At 35.2% G+C, this 26,088-nt stretch overlaps 1 protein-coding gene across 5 annotated transcripts in view; it reads right to left on the reverse strand.

The window, feature by feature from the left end:
* BAZ1A (bromodomain adjacent to zinc finger domain 1A) overlaps window positions 1-26,088 on the reverse strand; it is an 89,691-nt gene that overhangs the window by 25,337 nt on the left and 38,266 nt on the right. For 4 of the 5 annotated variants that reach the window (XM_072838242.1, XM_072838244.1, XM_072838243.1 and 1 more), the window contains 12 exons: window positions 23,062-23,163; window positions 19,438-19,525; window positions 15,466-15,600; window positions 14,182-14,281; window positions 13,552-13,718; window positions 10,844-10,939; window positions 10,043-10,181; window positions 8,612-8,758; window positions 3,766-3,861; window positions 3,419-3,643; window positions 1,750-1,915; window positions 1,374-1,487 (listed from right to left, as the gene is read on the reverse strand). In XM_072838242.1, coding sequence (XP_072694343.1) covers window positions 1,374-1,487; window positions 1,750-1,915; window positions 3,419-3,643; window positions 3,766-3,861; window positions 8,612-8,758; window positions 10,043-10,181; window positions 10,844-10,939; window positions 13,552-13,718; window positions 14,182-14,281; window positions 15,466-15,600; window positions 19,438-19,525; window positions 23,062-23,163 — 1,575 coding nt within the window. The remainder of the gene's footprint in view (window positions 1-1,373; window positions 1,488-1,749; window positions 1,916-3,418; window positions 3,644-3,765; window positions 3,862-8,611; window positions 8,759-10,042; window positions 10,182-10,843; window positions 10,940-13,551; window positions 13,719-14,181; window positions 14,282-15,465; window positions 15,601-19,437; window positions 19,526-23,061; window positions 23,164-26,088) is intronic. The other variant, XM_072838240.1, reaches the window with a different exon arrangement.

The following is a 26,088-nucleotide window of genomic DNA, read 5'->3' on the forward strand; positions in this document are numbered from 1 at the left end:
ATGGTAAACAAATGATTTTATTATCTGAGAGACTGCCAAACTTACCCAAAGCAGCTGCACCATTTTACATCCACCCGCAATGCATGAGAATTCCAATTTCTCCACATTCTCACCAACACTTCTTATTGTCCCTTAATTGGATTACAGCCATCTAGTGAGTGTGAAGTAATATCTCATTGTGATTTTGATGTGCATTTCCCTAATGACTAATGATGTTGAGTGTCTTTTTCATGTGCTTCTTGCATATCTTTTTTTTTTTTTTTGAGAAATGCCTATTAAAATCCTTTGCCCATTTTTTAATTGGGTTGTTCTTTTATTGTTGAGTTATAGGAATTCTTTATATATTCTGGATATTAAACCATTATTAACACACAATTTGTAAATATTTTTTCCCATTCACTGGGTTGTCTTTTTTTACTTTCTTGACAGTGTTCTTCAAAGTACAGAAGTTTTTAAGCTTGAATAAATCCAATTATTTTTTTTCTTTGATTGCTTGTGCTTTAGGTATCAGATTAATTTTGCTAATCTATCCAAATTCCATTTCTTAAAATACTGTTGATGGCCATATAAAATACAGCTGTTACACGTTTGTGACCTATGACCTTACGAGTTAATGGGTATTTTTATATGCAAATATAACTAAAAGTCAATATACTAATATCAGAACACTGAGATTTATAGAACCTTCCTCTGCAATTTCATAAAAAAATTATTTCTGCAAAATTTGAATATGGTTTGCCATCTACAATATGCAAAAATTCCCACTTGTTTTCAGAGCCTATTTTCATCCCAAATATTTTCAAATTGCAATAGAGTATCTAAGTCACTAAATTACTTAATGTGCTTCCTTCTTCTCCCTATACCAATCTATTAAAACCTCCAATTTCATCCCTATTCCTCAATAAACTCAGAGGAGTTTTGTGAAACACAGTGTACAACTGTGATAGGTGGTGGTGGAGTGGGGAGATACCACTAGTAATGCTAGAAATGTATTACTGGTTTAAAATAGACTATTGAAAGGTTTTCTGGGCAATTATCATTTATGACATTAATTCTATGAGAAAATGAGTTCTAGATTCCCTGAAAGTATTTTTTAACATAACACACGTATACCTGAGGACTCCCTATATGTAAATTTCATAGGCCTACTGGTATAATTATTATGTACCTATAAATATAAAACTAGAAAACTAGTTTTTAAAACTTCAGCATTTCAGACCTAGACAGAGGGAGAATGCCTGATGCGACTTGATCCCAGGACCCTGGGATCACGACCTGAGCCAGAGGCAGACGCTCAACCACCATGCCACCCAGGTGCCCCTGATTTTTATTCTTCGTATAAAGTCTGGTGAGCACTGTAATTCAAACCATACCCAACAGATATATCTGCAGCTGAATTTCTTTGTTCATCTTCCTTCAGTTTTTCTTGTTTCTCTTTCATTTTCTGTTCTTGTTCCTTCAGTTTTTCTTCCTTCCTTTTACGAATTCTGAAAGTTAACATAAAATATTAGTCTATTTGATGGAAGATACTTTTAACTTTTAGTATCTTGCCTTTAATAAAAAAATTATGGAAGGTGCTTTAAATGTTATCACAAAATCATAATGTAGTAATTCACTCATAATCTCTTAGTTAAGCCATCACACATTAGTGTGAGCCAGTATCACATTACAACCCGATGTGAAATATCGTTTTAGATGCAAAGAAATAAACAGCCTTCATTAGCACAACTGACTATAATTATCTCTTACCTAGCAGCTGCTTCTTCCCTCTCTTTCCTATGTTGTTCTGCTTTTAACTCCCGGAATTCTTGCTTTGCTTGTCGTAATATATCAACATAATCTTCAATGAAATCCCTAGTAGAAACTAGGGTCAGTAGTTTTCCACAGAGAGCATGAAGTATCTTCATTTTTTCTCCTGTCAAAAATTGGTAAATAACTTCTGTATCATCAAGGATAAAAAAGAATTGTTTGAAAAATCTTAATTTGTGGCTTAATGTGAAAATGCTTAATAAAGAATAGGAAAAACCTCAAGATCAAACACGCTAATGGCATGTCTTCAGAAAAAAGCACCTCTGAATCCAAATTAACAGATATGTGATATACAAGGCATTTCAAATACTAATAAGTACCATATAGACCAGTTAAATAGACATGAAAAATTCTCTAATGACAGAATTTTTTTCAAGTTTTAATTTTTAGGCTCACTTAGGAAGTTCAAATAAAAAATGTTATTACCATATGAAATTAAAAAATGGCAATAGGCAAATCACTCTGAAAATACTGCACAAAAACACTACTATAAATTATAAAACCTATATAAATCTTAGCAATGAAGACACTCTTATTACATGTTCTCTTAAATAAGCATATTAAATTAAGCTTTACATATTTGTGCACCGTAATTTTTTTATTTAAAAAAGGAAGTGAAAGGGATGGCTGGGTGGCTCTGTGGTTGAACGTCTGCCTTAGGCTCAGGGTGTGTTCCCGGATCTGGGAATGGAGTCCCGCATCACGCTCCCTGCAAGGAGCCTGCTTCTCCCTCTGTCTGTGTCTCTGTCTCTCTCTCTATGTGGGTCTCTCATGAATAAATAATCTTAAAAAAATGGAAGTGAAAAATAACTTCTTCTTAACTTTATTTTTTTAAAGAATTTTAAATTTATTCATTCATGAGAGACAGACACAGGCAGAGGGAGAAGCAGGCTCCCCAGAAGGAGCCCGACACGGGACTTGATCCTGGACGATGGGACCAGGCCCTGAGCTGAAGGCAGACGCTCAACTGCTGAGCCACCTAGGCGTCCCCTGCATCTTAACTTTATATACCGTTTCTCATATCTCAAATTCTATTCAAGTAAATGTTAGAATTTAGCAGCTACAGCCTAAATTTCTGATACACTGACGAATAAAAGTGAAAGTTAGCTAATTCTCACTTTAGTAGATAAACCACAAATTTTTAAAGTAATAGAAAATCCAAATGAAAAAGAACAGAAAAATCAGAAAGAGTTAAAGCTAATACGAATTAACAACAGTAGTCTCCATTTGGGTCACTAATTGTATTCCAACAATTTTTTTAAGGACTGTTCTCGTTCTCTTTTAATTAAAACTGCTATCAGGGTGCCTGGGTGGCTCAGTTTGTCAAGCATCTGCCTTTAGCTTGGATCATGATTCCAGAGTCCTGGATCAAGCCTCAAACTGGGCTCCCTGCTCAGCGGAGAGCCTGCTTCCTCTCTCTCCTTTTGCCCTTTTCCTTGCTTGTACTTTCTCTGTCTTTCTCTCAAATAAATAAATAAAAATCTTAGAAAAAAATAATTAAAACTGATATTATCTAACACTTCTCATCAGTACCTAGTTTTCTGGGCTAAAGAGATAGAAGAGGGGAGGAAGTGGGCAGGTTATACAAATTCCAACTTGCAAAGTTTACCTGGTGTCAAATCATACACTGAAGTGCTTGCCAATTTCTTCACTAGACTGGGATTGCTCAAACGAAGCTCCATACAGGCATCATCTGTTGCATCAAATCCTCCTCGCTTTTGGTATCTATACTTTGCATTTGCTGATGTTACATCAGCCCCTGAAGCTAAGATGTGCAGTCTGAGGATTTCAGAAAGAGTGCAGCTATCAAGATCCAAGCTTTTCAAACTGCAGCCTATAGTTGTTAAAAAATGAAATAGTCATTTAGAACATAAGCAATAGATTCTCAGCAGTGTAAAATGTACCTTTATAAAATTAAAAATAAAAAGCCAATAAAAAAAAAAAACCCACACATACCCTGGTGCAACTGCGGCCATGCAGCTGCCAAAGATGCAACTGCAGACAGTGCAGATTTTGTGGGGTCTGCATCTTCATCCAAAGCCTCTGTTAAATCTTTAAGGAAATAAACACTTTATTCTAGTGCAAATCAAAGCTGGAATATTTGGGAATAATGCCTTTTTAAAATGATGAAAGGAACAGCAAACAGCTTAATATTCAGGAGCCTCAAAAGAACCAACACTAGGTACAACAAGCATCATTCACATCCTGCCTAGTGTCCACCTAGAACTGTAAATACTAAGACAAATACTAAGACATGTACTACACTCATATTTTCCTTAGTTAACATAGAAGACAATTCCCAAGTTATCAAGATGCACATATACATTCCAAAAAAATAGTAAAATGCCCTTTAGAATTAAAAACAAATCTCCTCACTCAACATAACTTTAGAAAAGTCTACTTTCAAAACCAGAGTGTATTTGGAGATCTCCAATCTTTTATAAATATTTTAAGATCGAATCATAACAAAGTATGGGTTATAATCAGAAAACCAGCACAAAGAACTAAAACAATGATAGCACTGCTGTCTTCTAACCACTGATTTATCCTCTTCATTTAAAGTTCCTGTTTTTATTTTGAAGACTCTCCAATTCAAGAAACAACAGGAAGATTTCCCTGTATTTTCTAAGTAAATTGCTTTAACTCTGAAAATCATGCCTAGCTTACAAACAGAACTACAGAGTAAATCTACTGGCACAAATGTATTTAAAGCATTAGCATATACAATTATTCCTAATTATAATACACAAATGATAAAAAAAAAAACAACTAAGCCTACAAAACTTCAAGCTTACAAAAAACTCTTGTTATATCATAGTACAGTGGGTGTAACTTCACACTGAGTCAGATAATACATACCCTAGTCTTAGCTCTGCCAGTCCCTTAGTTCTTAGTTGTGTTGTCTTTAGACAAGTCGACTTAATTGGCTTCATTTTTCTTAAAGGAGTGAGTCTAGATCAGTATTTTAAATTCTTCAAATATTTCTTGGGAGTACAATACAAAAGAGATAAAAGTTCCCTTGTTCAGTGGGATATGGAGATGATAATCCTGCCCAATCATCTTGCCAACTTTCCTGCAAGTGGCACTGAGGAATCCCTGTACAAGTCACAGCATTCCATGGATTAGAGCTGGAAAATCACTGGGCTAAACTGGTTCCATGGTTCCTTAACCTTCCATTATGTTTCCCTTCTGAAAGTTCACAAGCTGACAAAATGAACCTCAGAGAACAGAACTACTGTCCTTTACTAAAAGGAAAAAGGCAGTTCTGGGATCATGTCTGATTACAATCAATGACAATTTCATGGCGGTTAAAGAAAGAACACTACCACAAAGGAGAAGTTATCTGACTAAACACTGCATTATATGCAGAAGTTATCCCTACCAGGCCACGAATCCAGTTTAAATGACAGACATTATGTTCTTCCTTACCAAGGAAATACTAGAACTAAAACTTCCTCGATTTTCATTTTACATGGAAAGCCAAACAAAATTAATAGGCACTCTAAAATTAACAACAGTCTTAGTTACAGAGCTATAAAAGTGGACTGGCACTCTTCACCACATTTAACCTATGTTATCTGCAGTAAGTTTTAATTTCCTAGGACAAAGTTACAAAGGCCTTAGGAAATGGACAACCAACAATATGAGAGTTTACTTTTAATTGTGTTAAACTAGCATAATGAAATATGTATTCTTTAATTCAATTATCTACAAAAATGGCACTCTCACAAAACTGCATTATTACTCTAGGATTTGCTTAGAGACAGTTACTTCAATACATCATACCAAGAAAATACATTTGACCCTTGAATAACATGTGTTTGAACTCTGTGGGACCACTTATAAGCAGTTTTACGTAGAGTACTGTAAATGTATTTTCTCTATACCATTTTTTCTCTAGCTTCCTTTATTGTAAGAATAAACCATATAATACATATAATATACAGAATGTATGTTAACTGTTTGTATTATCATTAAGGCTGCCAGCAGTTAAGTTTTGGGAGAGTCAAAAGTTATCCGTGGATTTTTGGCTGGGAGTGGGGACGGCTGGCATTCCTAACCCCTGTGTTCTTCAAGGGTCATCTGTACAGCTGAAAGTTTCATTTATCATCATAGTAATCTAGAATCTACAATTCTAACACTAAACAATGAGATTTCAGTATATACACAAAACTATGTTATTTAAGGAGGATGCTCTTCCTCTTATACTTTGAAGGCTTTTAAGCTCATGATGTAAGATTAATTTCCAAGATTTGATACAAAAAAAAGGGAGATCAAAGGCCAAACAATTCAGATCTTCTTGAAGACAGATAATTTTATAGGCAAGGCTAGGGAAACAAATATTAAAATTTTCTTTTTTTAAAGGATTTTTTTTTAATATTTTTAATTTTTTTTATTTATTTATGATAGAGAGAGAGAGAGGCAGAGACACAGGCAGAGGGAGAAGCAGGCTCCATGCACCGGGAGCCCGATGTGGGATTCGATCCCGGGTCTCCAGGATCGCGCCCTGGGCCAAAGGCAGGCGCCAAACCGCTGCGCCACCCAGGGATCCCCAAATATTAAAATTTTCAACATCTTTGCCATATTATGAGGCAATATAGCATAGCCATTATGAGGCTCTAGAGCAGACTGGCTGAGTCTGTATCCCCCATCACTTTATTAGCCATGTGTCTTTGGGCAAGTTACTTACTCCTTAAGTCAAAGTTTTTTTGTTAAAAGCAGAAAATAATTAATAATAATCTACCAATCTATTATACCTACCTATTTATACAACAAGGATGGTAAATGAAATATTGCATATATAGTGTTTAACACTATAAAACTACATAGTTTAAAAAAAATAAATAAATAAAACTATATAGTTTTATATTTAACACTATAAAAACTAATAGTTTTTTATTTATTCATGAGAGAGAGAGAGAGAGAGGCAGAGACACAGGCAGAGGGAGAAGCAGGCTCCATGCAGGGAGCCTGATGTGGGACTTGATCCCAGGACTCTAGGATCATGCCCTGGGCCAAAGGCAGATGCTCAACTGCTGAGCCACCCAGGCGTCCCCATCTGTTGCTTTCAGAAAGGACTGTGGCAAAGCTTTTTTGTTACGGCGATAGGAAAACATGAGGAAAATACTTGGGAGAATAGCCTAGGGTCCCTACTATAACTGAAATAACTGTAAAATGCAGCCAATACAACAGGGAAGTGAAAAAGGGTGGAAAAATTCCAAAACATATTTTTTCCTCTCCCTGACATTTAAATAAATAGCTTTAAAAGGAACACTAAAACCTCTATTTAACGACCAATACTTATTCAGAGGTAGACCTTGTATTAGTATGTATAGATAGTCCTATACAGGATTAGAGCTGTAAAAATTACAGATCGAACAAATCATGAAAGGAACTTACAATGGCAATACAAACGCCAATAGTCACATATATTTTTTCTTTATGCTATCTGATTTTCCAACATAATTTCCTTGTCACCCCACTTTTTGTCATTACAAAACTACAAAATTCGTCTGCCTCAAATTCTGAATTAAATACAAATTTATACCTTATATTATGGTCAGAACTTGGTCCATAACCCTGTGATGTTACTGGTCATTAAAAGAACTTAATGGCTAAAAGAATGAGTATCTGCTACATTTTCTTAGATAATGCATCTTTAGTGCTGGTACTTGTTATCTCAGAAAATCTTTAGACTTTTATCAATGGTTTGCCCTTCTAATTTCCCTTTAGTTCAGTCTCATTTTATGGACTAAGTCATCTGAGATGATAAAAGGGACAACACTATTAAAATGACCTTGATAAGGGACCTATGGTGGTTAGCACTCATGTTAGAGAATATATTTTGTTTGAACTCAGGCTGTAAAATAAAAAGATAATCAACATCAGATGCATAGTTATCATCATCCTGTTGCTTCAGGGACCAGGCATAAAAATACAAGCTCAAGTTATCTAAGGTCAACAATACTATCTGAATGCAACAATGTCCCATCTTTTTGTATAGAGAATGCTAACAAAATGTCTCCCAAAAGTTATTTCTTATTGTGAATTTTTATGCAAATACACTTAAGTACTGTTTAAAAAGGCTTCTGATCCTAAATCTTTTATGTGGCAAAGTTCACAGAGAGTATGATTCAGGAAGCAAATCAATCTCTTAATACAAATGCTTAACAATTCCTCTGGTTAAGGTAAGTTCTAAACAAAATAGTGATCATACTCTGTTTTAAAAATAAGAAAGGGTTTCTCCAAGAATTAGTCCTACATTAATATGTGCCATACACTGACTTTAGATATTTAAGTGCATAGAATTTAAACAGCAAAATTTCTAGTTCAAACTGTTGGTGAAATAAAAAAATTAAATTTTACATGACTCTTATCTACAAACTGTCACATCTCAAATGAAATCAGCAATAGCATTTTCAATTTAAAGTAATGATAACAATAATTAAAGTATTTCCTAGGTGGAGGCAAAAAAAAATCATTGCCATTTAGAAGAATCTCTTGGAATTAGAGATGCTGGTCAATGACATCTGTAATGCTCCTAAATCATAGGGGAAATCTAAAGGAATGAAAAGCAAGATAGATTGTGGGATGGGAGTAGATATTTTAAGGTCATCAGAAACAGGATATATTAGTTTTTATGAAACTGATAATGTATTGTTCATATATGACTCAAGAATTGGGGAACATGAACAGTTGTATTTTGTAACTGTAAAATCAAGGTAAATTTTAAAATAACCTTCAAAAATCAGTTCCAAAGCTACAAAGCTACTATCAATCAGCAATAATAGTGAATTCTGACCTTTGGTGTCAGCATCCGTTATTTGCTCTTTGGCTACTTCCTCTTCTTCTTCAGCTATCGCCTGGAAGATGGCAGTCAGGAAGAAAAAAAGCAATTCACATAGTGGGCCTTCACTGTCATTTCCTACAAGAGCTTCCTCTAACACTTCTGTGAATAAAATGTTTAAAATGAATTTAAAGTTCCGTTCATGTACTGAAAAAAACAACTCCATTGGAATAATAAACATTTTAATCAAACAACAGCCTGTGTAATGATTTTTTTAAGTGTCTATTTATCAAAGTAGAGTATTATCCAAGGCAAAATAAAAAAACAAATTATAATGATTACAATGAAATATAATAAAATCATAAGCCAAAATCACTACATTCAAGAAAAGCAAAATTAGCCTCCTCAGATCAATATTTTCATTTTAAGTTTAAATTTCAGGTGCAAATTAAAGCACATATTAAAAATCATCATTTTATTCTAATTTGAATAACAACTCAAAAAAGATTTGTTATTGTTGTCCCACTGTTCTCAAGAGCTATGTGGGACATTACTGTTTACCAAGTAGTGCAAAGGAGAGGTAATCATTAGTATTAGGTGTAATCTTAATATTGTATCCAAGTCATAAATGTTTCTTATCTAATTTATCTTACCTAAACCAGCATTGTTTAGACCTTGGTCTGTAAGGCACAATGATTATGCCTCACTCTGCTCATAAAGAGAAACTGATGGAATGTAAAAGCCCTCCTGAAGAATATACTTTTATTAAAATAACAATGGCATTATAATTCTGTCTTTGAGGGCTTTATTTTGATTTTAAGAAAATTATCTAGCTATTTGACAATTAAAAATCCAAAATGAGATTCAAAGCCCTCCTCAATGTAGTTCTTATGATGTTTATAAAAGCAAAAGTACAGAGGCAATACAGAATCACAAATTAAAGGTAGGCAGTAACTTGTCTCTAAATGCAGCTGATGTCAACTCCTTTCTCCCCTGAACTTCCATAAGCCATGACACCTTCGAGAAGAGGAATCTATTCCTTCGTTCCTTTAAATCCCAGCAGGCCTGACCAATGGAATATGACAGAAATAAGGTTTGCAGTTCCAAGCCTAGCCTTTAAGAAGACTGGCAGTTTCTGTCCTCTTCTTTTTGGAGCCTTAGATACCACATAAGTAGTATATGCTATCCTGATGGAGTGGGACGCCATATGTAGGAGCACTGAGGCACCAGGCATTTGTATGAGGAAGTTATCTTGAACACCCACCCAGTCAGGTAAGCCTTCAGATAACTCCAGTCCCAGCCACTTTCTGTAACCACATGAGAGACTTCAAGAAAGAGCTGGACGGCTAGTTCCAGTGACTCTCTCTCTCTAACTTTGAGAGATAATGATTTATTATTTTAAGCTACTAATTTTAGGGTGAACTATAACATAGCAATAGCACTTGCCTAGGGTTACTCCCTCAGGAAACTCATCCTGAAGATCAAAAAGTTCCCCAAAAGCATTAAGAAACTCCAAAACCATCAGAGCATCACCAAAGATTTCAGGAGGTAGTCTAGTCTTCACTGGAGTTGGTTCTGGAAGTTCCTGGAAGATTAAACAATTTATATAACTATTTAAGTCAAGTACAGAAAACTGTAAAAGGTAGATATATACTTTTTACTGAGTAAGATTTATTTCAGGTAGACTAGTGATTCTCAACCCTGGATATTTATCACAATCAACTTTGGAACTTATAAGATTATGGTTGCCTTGGCCTTATGCCAGCTTTACTAAAGCACAGTCACTAGGGACATTTTTCTTTACCAAACTAAGAACAGCTTTGGGCTGATGTGTATTTCTGACAACACTTCTAATTAAGAGGGACTTTTAACCTAGATTCTGAGATCAAGGCATTAGCTGCATCAATATTAACTTTAAAGCAGGATCTCCTTAGGATATGGAATAGAATTAATCTACCATCTACTAAATTTAGAAGAGATTCCTTATGAACTGAGATGAAATGATAATACTGGATTATCGGCGATCATACAAATGACAAATTATATCTGCAGAATGAGAATTATTATCAAAGTTTGTTATAAACTACTAACAGTGTCGCTTCAGAACTCTTAAATACTGCATTTGGTTAATTAGCTATTTCTTCTTAAATATGAAGAAGCCACTATTAAAAAGAAAGAAAAATTTCATCAGCAAAGCCACACAGCACATAGAGTATGGGTGTGAAATATCACATAACATGCTTATACCTTAAGATCATCACATTCCATATCTTCTCTAGGTTTACTCCACTGTTTTAAGTATTCCATATATTTTCGCTTTTCTTCACGTAATTTTTCTCTTTCCTAAAACATAAGGTTAATAAAAATTTGTATAAGAATTTTATAAGGCAGCATCAGCATCATCTAGAAACTTGTAAAAATTACAAATATTTGGGCCCTAAACCAGACCTACTCAACAAGGAACTCAGGTTGAGACCCAGCAGTTGATGTTTTAGTAAGTCTTTCTGGTGATTCTGATGCATGGTAAAGTGTTAGAACCACTGATCAAAACAATGCCTGCCTAACACAATTGCTACAAAGATGGAAAATGTCTCACACAGAGTAGCCCCTGGATAAATATTAATTCAATCTGACTGCCTATAGGGGCTCTTCTCCTACTTCAAATCAATTGAATCTTGACAAAGTAAGGTAACAAATTATTAGAGTACCTAAAATAAAACCTCCCCCCATATTTGTAACCTAGTTATTTTCAAGATTCATTTAAACCTAATAGCCTAAGGACAGAGGGACGGGTAAGTAAAAGCAATATCAGAACACAGTTGGTAGATTTTTTTTTTTTCTTTTAATCCAGGTCATCAGTCTTGCTCATTTGGTCTTTTCACACCCTTACTTTTTGGTTCTGGTATTTTACACTGGAAGATAAATAATGACCCTAAAAAATCTCCAATAAAGCAGAGTGCAAATAAAATATTTTATTTTATATTATATTTTATAATTATTTTCCAACAAATATTTAACATGTTCATATTATTCTCTTCCTTTGAAATTCAGGACCACTGGAGGTAACAGATGTGAACTTATCAAATTTTCAACATATAACGACTAGAGATAGTTACAGAACTTACTAATTGTGCTTTAAGTAGTCTGCTATAGTAAGTCTTCCCCCTACACCCCATAAGATGGGTATTCTCATTCACTATTGCTAAGGGTGTAAAATAAGCATGTTTAGCAAACACATATCTATGTATGTGTATAGAAAAAGTGTTAAGTATCTTTACCCTTTGACTTATTATTCTACTTCTATGAATTTATCCAGGGACATAATCCAAAAACAGTAAAGACTTTTAATTCATAAATTTGAATAGGGTACCATTATTGATGAGCAAAAAATTTTATCTTATTTTATTTTATTATGTTTTTTTATGAGCAAAAAATTTTAAAGCACTTACCTGTACTTATCTGATTAACTATCATGCAGTTACTAAAAATCCCACCTTACTTATTACTTAATACCAGGAAGAAATAGTTCAACATTAAACAAAACAGAAAAATTACAAAATTACAGATGCTGCATCTTTTTTAAGGCCCAGAATAAAGATTAGAAATAAATTCAAGTGTTAAAAAATGCTATCTCTAGGGGCACCTGGGTGGCTCAGCCTGTTAATCATCTGACTGTTGGTTTTTGGCTCAGGTTATGATCTCAGGGTCTTGGGAAAAGAGCCCCATTATCAGGCTCCATGCACAACAGGGAGTCTGCTTGAAATTCTCTCTCCCTCTCCCTCTGCCCATCCCCTCTCTCAAATAAATAAAAAAAAATTTTTAAATGCTATCTCTAAATATAACCACATTTAGATTACAAGTGGTTTTTTTGTCCTCTACATTTTCTTGAGTGTACATATATTATACCTCCACATCCATCCCAATGGCCTATTTGAAATAGTTCAAGGAACTAGAGGCAATTTAAATGCGCACAGGGTGTAATAAGATCAGCTAGGGCTATTTGTGAATATCCTAGAAAATGAATGACACTTACTGACTCAGGAGAAAACCAGCCACAGAATTCTCTAAGGAATATCTTATAAAAATATATAAAAGATATATTTTTTTAATAAAAGATTTATTGAAAAATCTATTTTTACAGATACTTTGTTCTTCAAGGAGAATAACACTAATATTCTTGATATTTGTAGATTCTATTGCATTTTTCTAATTACGTATTTTACTTTTGCAAGTTTTATGGATATCATCTTCCATAAATTTGGAAGTCTAAATAATGAAGAAAATGGACTTTAGAATTGTATTAAGGGGCACCTGGGTGGCTCAGGAGGTTAAGTGGCTGCCTGCAGCTCATGATCCCAGGGTCCTGGGATTGAGCCTTATGTTGGGCTCCCTGCTCAGTGGGAAGTCTGTTTCTCCTTCTCTCTCTGCCCCTCTGCTTGTGCTCTATTCCTCTTTCTCACTTGTGCTCTCTCTCAAATAAATAAAATCTTTTTAAAAAAAGACTATTTATTTATTCATGAGAGACAGAGAGAGAGAGGCAGAGACATAGGCAGAGGGAGAAGCAGGATCCCTGCAGGGAGCCCAATGTGGGACTATCCCCACACTCAGGATCATGCCATGAGCCGAAGGCAGACTCTCAACCACTGAGCCACCCAGGCATCCCAAATAAAATCTTTAAAAAAGAGAAAGAATTGTACTTAAGAGGTTTTGGGTATAAAGGCATGTATATATATATGTTGAACTCTAAATTATTCATTAAATTTTCCAAAGCAAAAGAAAGCTAAACCAGTAACTTTATCAGCACTCTATGTACAACTAGAAATATAAATAAAAGAGGTAAAAGCATCTGAAAATTAACCATGAATTAAAAAAAAAAAGAAAATTAACCATGAATTTAAATATGCAAAACACTATTTATTATATAGAGAGCATAGCTAATATACTTGAATGAATACCTTTTCTCTTTCTATTTTAAGTCTCTCTTTTTCCTCTTTCTTCTTCAGTCTCTCTTCTTCAACAATTTTCTTCAATTCTTCCTTCTTTTTCTCTTTATCTTCTTTTTCTTTTTTCTTTGCTTCTAGGGCATCTGCTTTTTCTCTTTTTAATTTAGCCTTTTCAAAAGCTGTGGAGAAGGTCAAACTTAGAACTATTCACAGACGGAAAATAACATATTTTTTAAGGTAACAAAAGAATCCCTGAAATAATGGTTAAATGTGATCAGTAGAGTCACAGGGGTTGTAAATTGCTGGAGGGAGCCAGCAGGGGATTAAAATGGGAAAGCAGGTTGACTGGGTTTAAGATAAACTACTGCACTGGAACATATACCTGCCTTTCAAAGTCCTGCTACTCTAAGTGTGGCCCTAAGACTAGTAGCAAAGTATCACCTTGTTAGGAATGCAGAATCTCTTAAGAGATGAACGCACATCTCATTTATCATAAAAGTCTATAGATGCAGGGAGAAAAACTATGCTTAAAAAAAGAACCCCAAATAACAGAAATATGCCATTTCAGAAATACCCTCCACCAAACACAGAAAAATTCTTTTCTCTACCTAAACAGTTCTTGGAGAGAATATTAAAACTTACCCAGTGACTTCATTTCTTCTTGTTTCAAAAGTTTGTCTTTTTCTTTAGTAGCTTTGTTCCTATAACTTGCAATAGTCTGTTTATTAGCAACGCTGTCCTCCTAAAAAAAGGGAGAAACTTTTACAAACTGATGGTCTGCTTGTTCTTAATAAAAGTTCTATTTATTAATCTTTATTTCTTTAAAAGATTTTATTTATTCATGAGAGACAGAGAGAGAGAGAGAGAGAGAGAAAGAGAGGGGCAGAGACACAGGTAGAGGGAGAAGCCGGCTCCATGCAGGGAGCTCGATGTGGGACTTGATCTCGGGTCTCCAGGATCAGGCCCTGGGCTGAAGGCGGTGCTAAACTGCTGAGCCACCCGGGTTTCCCGTAATAAAAGTTTTAAAACTTTCATCAAGTATACTTTCTTTATAGTACAATAAGATTCTATTTCTAAGCATAATTGAACTTTTGATAATCTTAATCATAGCAACATACAGAATATGAGTTAGTTCTATAGCTCTGCAAATTAGCACAGAAAGCTCCCAGGAAACACAACCAGTGATCTACAAGGAGAATCTTAAAAATATGCATTAGGAAAACAAAACAAAACAAAACAAAATTTCCAAGGTACCTTATAAAACTAAATGGTGTAGACATCAACTATAAAAGAGGCTTATGTCAAAAACATTTTTATGGTCAATGTTAAATAATGTCAAAAGATTTTTTTACTGTACTTCTTGTGAGAATAATGGTCTGTAACCTGCTTAGTATAATATTATTACTATCTTTTATCTTTTAAATGCTCTTCATGTTTCAATCCCATAATTTATTCCCTGCGCTTCTTCCTGCTTTATGTTTCGGTAACTGCTTATATGCTTGCTTCCACTTTGGTATAAAATCTCTGTGGCATTAAAGGTATGTCCAATTCACACTTAAAACTTCCACAAGCCTCACTGCTAAGCAGTTATCAACATACATTACACACATTGTACACAAAGAAATGTGTTCCTTCCTAAGGCTATGTGGGTGAGGGGAACCAAACACTGCTTGTGATTTTCAACAGTTTCTTTTTTTTTTAAGATTTTATTTATTCATGAAAGACAGAGAGAGAGAGAGAGAGGCAGAGACATAGGAAGAGGGAGGAGAAGCAGGCTCCATGCAGAAAGCCCAATGCGGGACTCGATCCTGGGACTCTGGGATCACACCCTGAGCCAAAGACAGATGCTCAACCACTGAGCCACCCAGGTATCCCATCAACAGTTTTATTAAGAGCTACAATGCGGCTTTTCCGTTCTCTACTTACCTGACTAATAGATACTCGTTTGGGAGGTCTCCCTCTTCTTCTATTAGTAGGAGTGAAGATAAATGTGGGTGGATCATCAGGGAAGAAGTAAGAAAAATCTTGTTCTGCTATTTTATATGTTGAAAGAGATGATGCCTTCATAAAAACAAAAAAAGACATAGGGTACAGTAATAACACCATTTGGAAGCCTTATAGAGATGCGCTCTAAAATGTCATATGACTGCTGTTAAACAGTGGAACATTCTAAACATTAGAATCTCATGTGTTAATATACAGTAACACACATCTTTAAATTCTCTCTCCCTATTTTTTTTTTTTTTTAAGTTTTAGGGGTAGAATTTACTGATTCATCGGTTGCATGTAACACCCAGTGCTCATTACATCAAGTGCCCTCTGTAATGCCCATCTCTCAACTACTCCATCCCCTCGCCCCCCTCCCCTACAGCAACCCTGTTTGTTTCCAAGAGTTAGAGTCCTTTATGATTTGCCTCCCTCTCTGTTCTCATTTTATTTTTCCTTCCCTTCCCCATGTTCATCTATTTCTTAAATTCCACGTGAGTGAAATCATGTATTTGTCTTCCTCTATGCTTAGCATAATAACCTCTAGTTCCCTCTGTGTTGTTTCAAATCGCAAGATTTCATTCTTTCTGATAGCTGAGTAATATTCCATTGTGTGTGTGATACAACACCATCTCTTCTTTATCCAGTGTTATACATTTTAGCTGGTTTACTTGATTTATTATCAGTCAGCTTTACCAGAAAGAAAACCACGATTCAATTCAAAGGATTCCCCCCCCCCCATAAAATATGCAAGAATGGTTCAAGAGTTTCTTAACTATTCAACTGAGTTTCTTAACTGTTCAAGAGTTTCTAAAACTATTTCAAAATTATGTTTAAACAGTAATCTTTTTTGGTTTGCATTGCTTTTGACTAATTTTGTACAGAATTTTCTATGTAAATAAGTAATCCACATATTTAATGTTACAAATCTACTGTATTAACCCAATAAATTTTTCTTAATCATTTCCTAATTGCGGAACATTTAGATTTTCCCCCTAATTGGGGGTAATAAAACTTATTTTTTCAAAAAAGGCTTTATGTATCAAATTTTAAAGTTGATCTGGCAAAGGAGAAATGCTGATAAATTCTTATCAAGTTTCAATTTAGAATTTTAAGTTCAGAGAAGTCAATCTCATTTTTACCAGAAGTTGTGTGATGTTAGGAAAATTGCTAGAGCTAAAAGTTTCAGAACTTATTCACCTTGCATCCATGTCCAACTCAAAACTTTTTATTTTTGGCTAGCAATTCTGAAGATTATTTTTGGTCTAATAGCCAAGATCACTATTATTTCTCTTGAAGAAAACATGCCTCTTACAGAAATATTTTTCAGAAAATGTTTAATAGTGATACAAAAATTTATTTATTTTAAAGATTTTATCTATTTATTCATGGGAGACAGAGAGAGAGAGAGAGAGAGAGAGAGAGGCAGAGACACAGGCAGAGGGAGAAGCAGGCTCCACACAGGGAGCCCGACGTGGGACTTGATCCCAGGTCTCCAGGATCATGCCCTGGGCCAAAGGCAGGCGCTAAACTGCTGAGCCATCGGGCTGCCCATGATACAAAAATTTAAATTGTTAAAACAGAAACATTTCAACTGGGAATTAAATTTTGTGTAATAATCGTAATCTTGGTAGAATACAGCTTTGAACATTTAAAATTCAATCAGTTCTGGCTATCATAATAAATCAAGAATCTATTAAGATTTTACATTAAAGTCTATTAAGATGGTAGTTGACTATCCCACGTAAATCACACCTGAATATACAGATTGCCCTTTAAATATGAATATTAGCATATTAGCATATGAATAAAGCATATGAGTGGTTTCTTCTCAAATATATATGCTCACAAAAGGTCAAAATAGGCTTTAATACATTAATTGCCAATGTTCCTCATTCATACATCCATAATACACAATAAACAAATACATCTTTGTGTTCTTGCAGTATTTTTTTTTTTAAGATTTTATTTATTTATTCATAGAGACACAGAGAGAGAATGAGAAGCAGAGACACAGGCAGAGGGAGAAGCAGGCTCCATGCAGGCTCCATGCAGAGAGCCGGACGTGGGACTCGATCCAGGGTCTCCAGGATCACACCCTAGGCTGCAGGCGGTGCTAAACCGCTGTGCCACCGGGGATGCCCTCTTGCAGTACTCTTAATAGCAGACTACACTTACCACATCAGGTATTTTTTTTTTTTTTAAGATTTTATTTATTTATTCATGAGAGACAGAGAGAGAGGGGCGGGCGGGGGGTGGGTGGGGCAGGGGCAGAGACACAGGCAGAGGGAGCAGCAGGCTCCATGCAGGAAGCCCGACATGGGACTCGATCCTGGGACTCCAGGATCATGCCCTGGGCCAAAGGCGGTGCTAAACTGCTGAGTCACCAGGTTGCCCCACATCAGGTATTAAAACTTTGTTATTTCTGTGTGTGCAAGTACACTAGATATCTGCTAATAATCTGTTGTTATACTCTAAGAGAAGAATGTTTACTGTCACTTTGTCATTTCTTTATTAAATAAAGGTGAACTTCTGTTCATGTTTACTGACTATTTTCCTTGGTGTAAAACTCCTGAGGCTTTCTACCATTTTTTCCCCAATTAGGTTGTTTTTGTTCATTGATACATAAGATTTTTATAAATTAGGGAAATTAGCCAACTTGCTATTTATGATACACATACTACAACTCATTTCATATTGACTGACTGCCTACCAATGCCAGCACAGTTCTAGCCACTTCTCAAGTATTTGAATCATTAACTTTTTGTAAGCATCTTTTTTACATGGCTATCCATGATTTTCAAAGCTACAGAGTGAGCACAATTTAAGCTTTTTTCTCTTATCAAGACAAAAACATAAATATGCTTACATTAACAAAATTATTTCAGATGATTCTATGTTTTCAAGTTTTTATATATCATCCACTATGAATTTTGATCATGCCTATTTGTTTATTCTTCTACTGGGATATTTGTGTTTTTCTAATTGATTTGAGCTCCTCACTGTATTTACTGGAAGTATTTTTCTTCTAGCACTTGCCCTTGAAATCTATTCATTATGTTTTCATTTTTATTTAAAGATTTATTTATCAGAGAGAGGGAGAGGGAGAGAGGAAGAGAGGGAGGGAGAGAGCGCACATGTAGGGAGAGGGCAGCAGAGGGAGATAATCTTCCAGCTGACTCACAACTCTGAGATCATGACCCCAGCTGAAATCAAGAATCAGATGCTTATTAACCAACTGAGCCACCCAGGCACCCCTGTGATGTTTATAAACCTACATTAAACTTATATCGTCAAATCAGTCTTATCCTTGGAATTTCTTTTCTTTTGCTCTTCCTAAGTACTTCAACATGCAGAACATTAATAATTGCTTTATTTCCTTCCCTGCCCCATTTGAGTAGTTCTAACTTCGTTTTTCCCAAGTTAACCAGGTGTCCCAGTTTTATTTGTTAAATAATCTATCTTGGTCTGTAGAGACTTGAAATGGTAATTTTCACATAAAACTCATATATTCCTTTTTTTTCATTTCTTTTCTTTTGATGTAACATCTATTAACTATGATGAAATACATAAAATTCATTCATACATAAAATTCATTTGTGTATGAAATACACAAATCTTAAGCATTTAGTAGTTGACTTTTGACACATGCATACATCTCACTACCCATTTTACTGATGTTTTACTTAGTATTTCTCCAAAAGGAGTTAAATATTTCTCAGTCAAAAAAAAATAGTCTTAGCTTTACCACTTATTTATTTCACAATGTGAGATTTCTAAACTTGATTTTTTCTCCTTAATGATAATGAATAAAATACAATCCATCTGCTTAGTATTGGTTTCTGATGTTCTTTTTAACCTGTTCCTCCTTTTTTTCTCCTCCTTCCAATAAATAATTTCACTTCTCATTACCTTAATTTTAATGACCCCATCTTGTGGTTCACAGTGTTGCTTCAGAAAAAGCTTTAATTTATCACGAGAAAATAAGTGTTTTCTCCGGCTACCAGGGAAAAAGGAGGAAAAAGAGTGAAGTGTTAGTATCAAAGAATTCATTTCAAACTCCATAATCTCTATAAATCCACAATCTCAAATTCAAGTTTAGGAAAAGAAGGATATTTCATTTTCCAATAGTATTTATATAGAAGTTATGAGAAACTTTATACAGAAGTATTTATGTTGAATGTTATAAGATCAACTTGAGTGGATCTATTATTATAAATGTGCTTTACAAACATAATATACACATTTGCTGCATAAGAATCACTTAGAAGGGATCCCTGGGTGGCGCAGCGGTTTGGCGCCTGCCTTTGGCCCAGGGCGCGATCCCGGAGACCAGGGACCGAATCCCACGTCGGGCTCCCGGTGCATGGAGCCTGCTTCTCCCTCTGCCTGTGTCTCTGCCTCTCTCTCTCTCTCTCTCTCTCTGTGTGTGTGACTATCATAAATAATTAAAGAAAAAAAAATTAAAAAAACTTAGAAATCAAATAAACCTCAAGGAATACACTAAATACACTATTAGTGTATTTGTTGCTATTACTAAATACACTATTTAGTAAAACCAAATTTTAGAAAATGAGATGATCCTTTCTAAAAATATAACCATTGAAAAAAAAAATTTTTTTAAGATTTTATTTATTTGAGAGAGAGACACCACGAGCAGGGAACAAAAGAAGAGAAGTAGACTCCCCACTGAGCAGGGAGTCTGACATGGGTCTTGAACCCAGGACCCTAGGATCACAACCCAAGCTGAAGGCAGATGCTTAATCCACTGAGCCACCCAGATGCCCCTGAAATTCTTTAAAAAACTAAAATCAGTAAACTACCAGATATCACATAACACTAAATCAGTCAACATTCAAATGGATATTGCGATCGTTCTTGAACATGTTTCAAAATATTTTGTATTTAACTTTCATATGGCAGCCAATAAGTTCATGGAATTAAAATGAAAGAGAGTTAGAATTAAGATTATAAAAATATGCTATTTTTGATTCTTCCTTGCCCCCAAATTCAAAAACAGCAACCACAATGGTAACAAACACCATCAAAATCAAATCAAAAACAAACACCCCCCCCCCCCACCGCCAACACCCAAATATTTCTGGAAAAGTTCTGGAAACAAACTAAATGTTTTAATTGAATTCAATGTATTCCTTTCAAGAGAAAGCCAAGTCAAAAGCTTCTAAGAGTGAATAAACAATATAGTCTTAAAGTAGTAGCCTCCTCAAAAATGTATATTCTTTTCTTATAGAAAGGACTATATGAAAGAAAGGATTGGTTTACTGTGATATCCCAGTACTATATATACAGTAGATGGCAATAAGAAGGTAATTAACTATGGACTAGTGAATAAATATACTAATCCTCAAGAATTGTATTGTCCTACATGGTGTCTTCTAGCCACATGTGGTTTTTTAATAAAATTAAATGTTAAGTTCCTCACCATTACTAGCCACATTTCAAGTGATCAATAGCTACATGTGGCTACTGGCTACTATAATGGACAGCACACATATAACTTTCCATTTTTTGCAGAAAGTTCTACTTGTCAGTGCTACTGTTATATCAAGTCTTCCTACAGAAATAGTACCATCTCTTCATTATACAACAGCACTATCTGTTGATGCTAACAAAGAGCTGCAAGTCATTTAAGTTTTCTATTATCAAGTATAACATTCTTACCTTATCATTCTTTGGCTCTCCCATTAAGAAAGAAATTACTTACTAAAACTGTAACCAAGATCCAGGAGAACTACATTTAAAGTATAAATCAAGGGGTACCTGGGTGGCTCAGTCAGTTAAGCATATGATTCCTGATTGGGCTGGGATAGTGATCTTGGGGTTGTGAGATGGGAGTCTTGTGCTGGACTCTGCGCTCAGCATGGAGTCTGCTTGTCCCTCTGTCTCTGCTCCCCTCAATCCCCACTCACTCTCTCACTCAAATTAATAAATAAATAAAATCTTTTAAAAAAGTGTAAATAAAAAAGTAAATAGAAAAATGAGTTAAAGGAAATTATATAAAGAACGTGTCTTGAATAACTAAAGGCCAAAAAAAGATAAAACTATGAATAAGGAAAAAATTGGTGGTCTCTACTATTCATTTGCCCATAAATTAAACAAATTCAAAAATCTGAATAATCTAGGGGCACCTACGTGGCTTAGTTGGTTAAGTGTCTGCCTCCTGATTTCAGCTCAGGTCTTGATCTCACAGTTATGAGTTCAAGCCCCACTCGGTGTGGTGCCTACTTAAAAAAAAAGTTCAAAAAAAGTGTGAATAATCTATGAGCATTATTTTGGGAATGCTGTTTTTCAACATAAAATAAGATGCAGAATGCTCCAAAGATCTTAAATTAATGATGGGTCCCCAAAACCCAACCAAACACAAAACTACACACATCTCCTTAGAGTATCTCAGGATTCACTCAGCATTTATTATCACTTTTCTTTTGGACTCATGAGTATATACATATGGGGGGATAAGAGGTATATGAGAATAAGTAAAATCATTTTATTTTTAAGATTTTATTTATTTGAGAGAGAGAGAGAGAAAGAGCGAGCACAAATAGTTGTGGTAAGGAGGCGAGAGAGGGGAAAAAGCAGGCTCTCTGCTGAGAAAGAAGCCCAGTGTGGGGCTCAATTCCAGGACCCTGGGGATCATGACCTGAGCCGAATGCAGACAGTTAACCAAGTGAGCCACCCAGGTGCCCCAAGTAAAATCATTTTATATCAAATGAAACACAAGATTGACTACTAGGTGGAAAGTTGATAGTTGGCTGATAATGTCAACTTACTTTCAGATGACTAAGGGCCTAACCCCAGCAGGCAACAAAAGGGACTGTCCTAAAATAGATCTGTGTAACCTAAAGCGAATACTTTTAAATATTAACCACTCATTACCCCTCTCTTTTGATTAGGACTCAAATAGGAATTTATTTATTTATTAAAAAAAAAAAGATTTATTTACTTAATGAAAGAGTGTGAGCAGGGGGAGGGGCATAGGGAGAGGGAGAGAAAGACTCTCAAGCACGACTCTACACTGAGCATGGATGGAGCCTGACACAAGGCTCAATCTCTTGACCCCAAGATCATGACCTGAGTTGAAATCAAGGGTCAGATGCTTAACTGACTGAGCCACTCAGGCACCCCTCAAACAGGAATTTTTGAAGATACTAATTTGTTACTACTTAACTTTCTTAGGGAATGGGAAGAGACTGATCAGATGTTTGTGTCTAATGAATAAAATATTACAAATTACGTATTTCTAAGTACCATCAGACTTCTCAGCATTGAAAATTGAGTTCTCTCATGAGAAGTACCTCATAAATAGGATCCTTCTTAATTTTTTAGAGTGAAGACACTTTGGGGTTAGTTACAAAGGGCTCATGGAGTCCATTAGGATTCATTTTATCAGTCTGTAAGTGTACATTTATTTTAAAAAGGGAACAATCACATGCAACACGGTTTGTTCTATAGCAAATCTTAATTGAACATAATCATTCTCTTTTAAACCAGCATAGATAAGATACTGAGTTTTACCTGATTTGTGTTGCTTTAACAACAGCACACTCATACAATTCTTTTTTAGTGGGTTGCACCTTGTACTTGAATAATAAGGGATCAACTGCATCTTTTTTCTTCCTAAAAAGAGCAAAGATACAAATCAGTTAATAATTTGTTTAAAAATGTGAGATTTTAAGTGGAAATCTAGTTTCTAAGAACACACTATAACAGAATCTAATGTATTTTTAGTTTAACTAGGATTTTATATAAGTTACTGAATCCCTCACCATTCTATTAGCCAAAATAGCACAAAGCACTATTTTATGTTAGGTAGGTATTTTATTCATTTAATAAATTTTCCTGTGTGAGGAAATTAACTAGAGATAAATAAGCACAGAGTACCCAGTTTAGGTAGGATAAATTTGTAAACAAATAGCCCTTGGATTTTCTTCTAAGTTTTCTTCTTAATAACTATGTAATCCAAGAGCAAAAGTGGAGATAATGTAGTTTACTCTGTTTTAAGAACTGGCAGAAGCTATGCATTTAATCCTTGCCTCCACAAACTTCTCATCTTACCTCTCCTTTGAGAATGTATTCATCTATCTGTCCAATAAATAGTTAAGAGCCTACAACATGCCAAAAACTAAATAATAAGAATTAAGTAGTGAACATAATAGAAATATAGTGGGGAGACACATGTAAGCAAACAAAAATATACAACAGGGTAGGTGCTAAGTGCTATTAAAAGAATACACTGCAGGGTGGAGGTACTCTATTTTGTATAGTGACAGTCCTGATACACTGACCAGATAGGCCTGATAAGAGGTTAACAATTGTGGTGCCTAAGGTGGCTTAGATGGCTAAGCATCTGCCTTCAACTCTGGTCATGATCTCCAGGTCCCCAGCTCGGTGGGGAGTCTGTGTCTCTGTTTCCCTCTCTGTCTGCCTCTGCCCCTGCTTGTGCTCCCTCTGTCTCTCTCTCTCAAATCAATAAATTAAAAAATCTTAAAAAAAGTTAACATTTAAGCAGAGATCTAAAAGAAAAGAAGGAGCGATTCATGAGAAAAATCTTAGGGAAAGGAGTTTAAAGGAAGAGAGAAAGGATGTGTAAAGGCCCTGAGGTGGAAGTAAGGCATGGTTTGCACAAGAAGCAAAAGAAATAAGAATAAAAGATCCAGTCAAGAGAGGAAACAGAAGGGCCAGATTATAGGCCATCAGTAAGGGTTTGGATTTTACTCTGAAAAGACACCAGAGGATACTGAATAATGTGGAGATAATGATTTAATTTACACTTCAGAAAGAAGTTACTCTGGCTGCCAGAATGTGGGGCAAGAGTGCAAACATGCAATGAACCAAGTGAGAAGTGATGGCAGTATAGACTAGGGTGCTAGTGGTGGCAGTGGAGAGACAAGTGATTAGATTCTTGAAAAGCTGCCTCTGTGAAAGCAAATGCGTATGCACGGGGATTAAATAATGATTATTGAGAAGAAAATGATATGAAAGGATGATAAAAGGAGCATTCAGCAATGAGGGTCAGATATAGTCAAAGTGATTTAGATACAGCACATACGAGGTAGTGGGTGGGGGGAGATACTCAGCACAAAAAGGAAGTATGAGATAATCACACAAATAAAACTGAAGTATTTACCTTTAACAGCAATAGGTTCCTAGTTGTCAGACCAAGGATCTTTACATTGAGACCCAGTATACACAGAAACCAGGAAATATACTCAATCATTCACTCTGACTATATGGAGTGCAGTCTAATATTTTCTATTCCATTAAAGTTCATCATTAATTTCACAACCTACATGAGGCTATAACCTGTGGTTTGAAAAGCACTGTCCCAAGAGAACGTATCAAAGAGAGAATTCCAAGTGTTCAGAAAGCAATATGATAGGAGTTCCCAATACTGATATGAATTTCTTGAAATGAAAAGAGGGAAAAAGAAAAGCAGGTTTTAATGAATCAGTAGCAGTTGTTTAAGAACAAGAGATCTGATTTTTTATCTTTAAATCATTTTTTGAATTGGTGCTAACTTAGCAATTAACCACTACCATTTTATACACTTAAAGGGTTGGTGAAGTATAATATAGACTGCACTTAAAAAGATTACTACCAGTTAGAGTATATAATTATATATGCATAAATATATTTATTTTACTTATATATTATTTGTTCATAGAAACTCATTTATGGACTTTATCTTAATGGAATTAAATGTTATTTTTTGTGTACAAAAATTATTTTTTGTTTTTTCTTGCTATGTCATGAAATTTATGTCTGAAGATAAAGCATGATATAATCAAAACCATTTTTTCCAATCAGTGAAGATATTCTTATGGCATTTTTGCTATAACGCTTACACAAAACTCTATATAGAATAAAATCATAACTGGATTCTTTCCAAGGAAGTAGTTATTAGAGACCAACAGAAACAGCTTCTTATATGGATTCACCTATAAAAAAGGAATTAAAATATAATATTAAAAAGAAACCTCATTTTAATAATTTTTCTCCCTTGCTTCCTAAAGCCTAGGCCTAAATAGCTAGAATATTAAATTGAAGTTAGTGAGCTTAACCATGACTGTGACTAACAGATGGCAAACAGACACATTAAAAAATGCTCAAGGGGTGCCTGGATGTCCAACTCTTGATCTTGGCTCAGGTTATGATCTTATGGGTGGTGGGATCAAGCCCCGTGTCAGGCTCCCTGCTTGGCAGGGAAATCTGCTTGATATTCTCTCTGTCCTCTTCCTTTGTCCCTCTCCCCACTCATGCACACATGGTTGGTCTCTCTCTCTCTCTCTCAAAATAAATAAATAAATCTTAAAAAAAATACTCAACATCTGGGGCTTTTAGGTGGCTCAGTTGGTTAAGCATCTGACTATCTTAGCTCAGGTCTTAATCTCAGGGTCATGAGTTTAAGCCCCACACTGAGTTCCACAATGGAAGTGCAGCCTCCTTAAAAACAAATGCTCAGGGCAGCCTGAGTGGCTCAGCGGTTTAGTGAAGCCTTCAGCCCAGGGCCTGATCCTGGGGTCCCAGGATCGAGTCCCATGT

Source organism: Canis lupus, chromosome 9 (genome assembly GCF_048164855.1).
Source record: "Canis lupus baileyi chromosome 9, mCanLup2.hap1, whole genome shotgun sequence".
Lineage (NCBI taxonomy): Eukaryota > Metazoa > Chordata > Mammalia > Carnivora > Canidae > Canis > Canis lupus.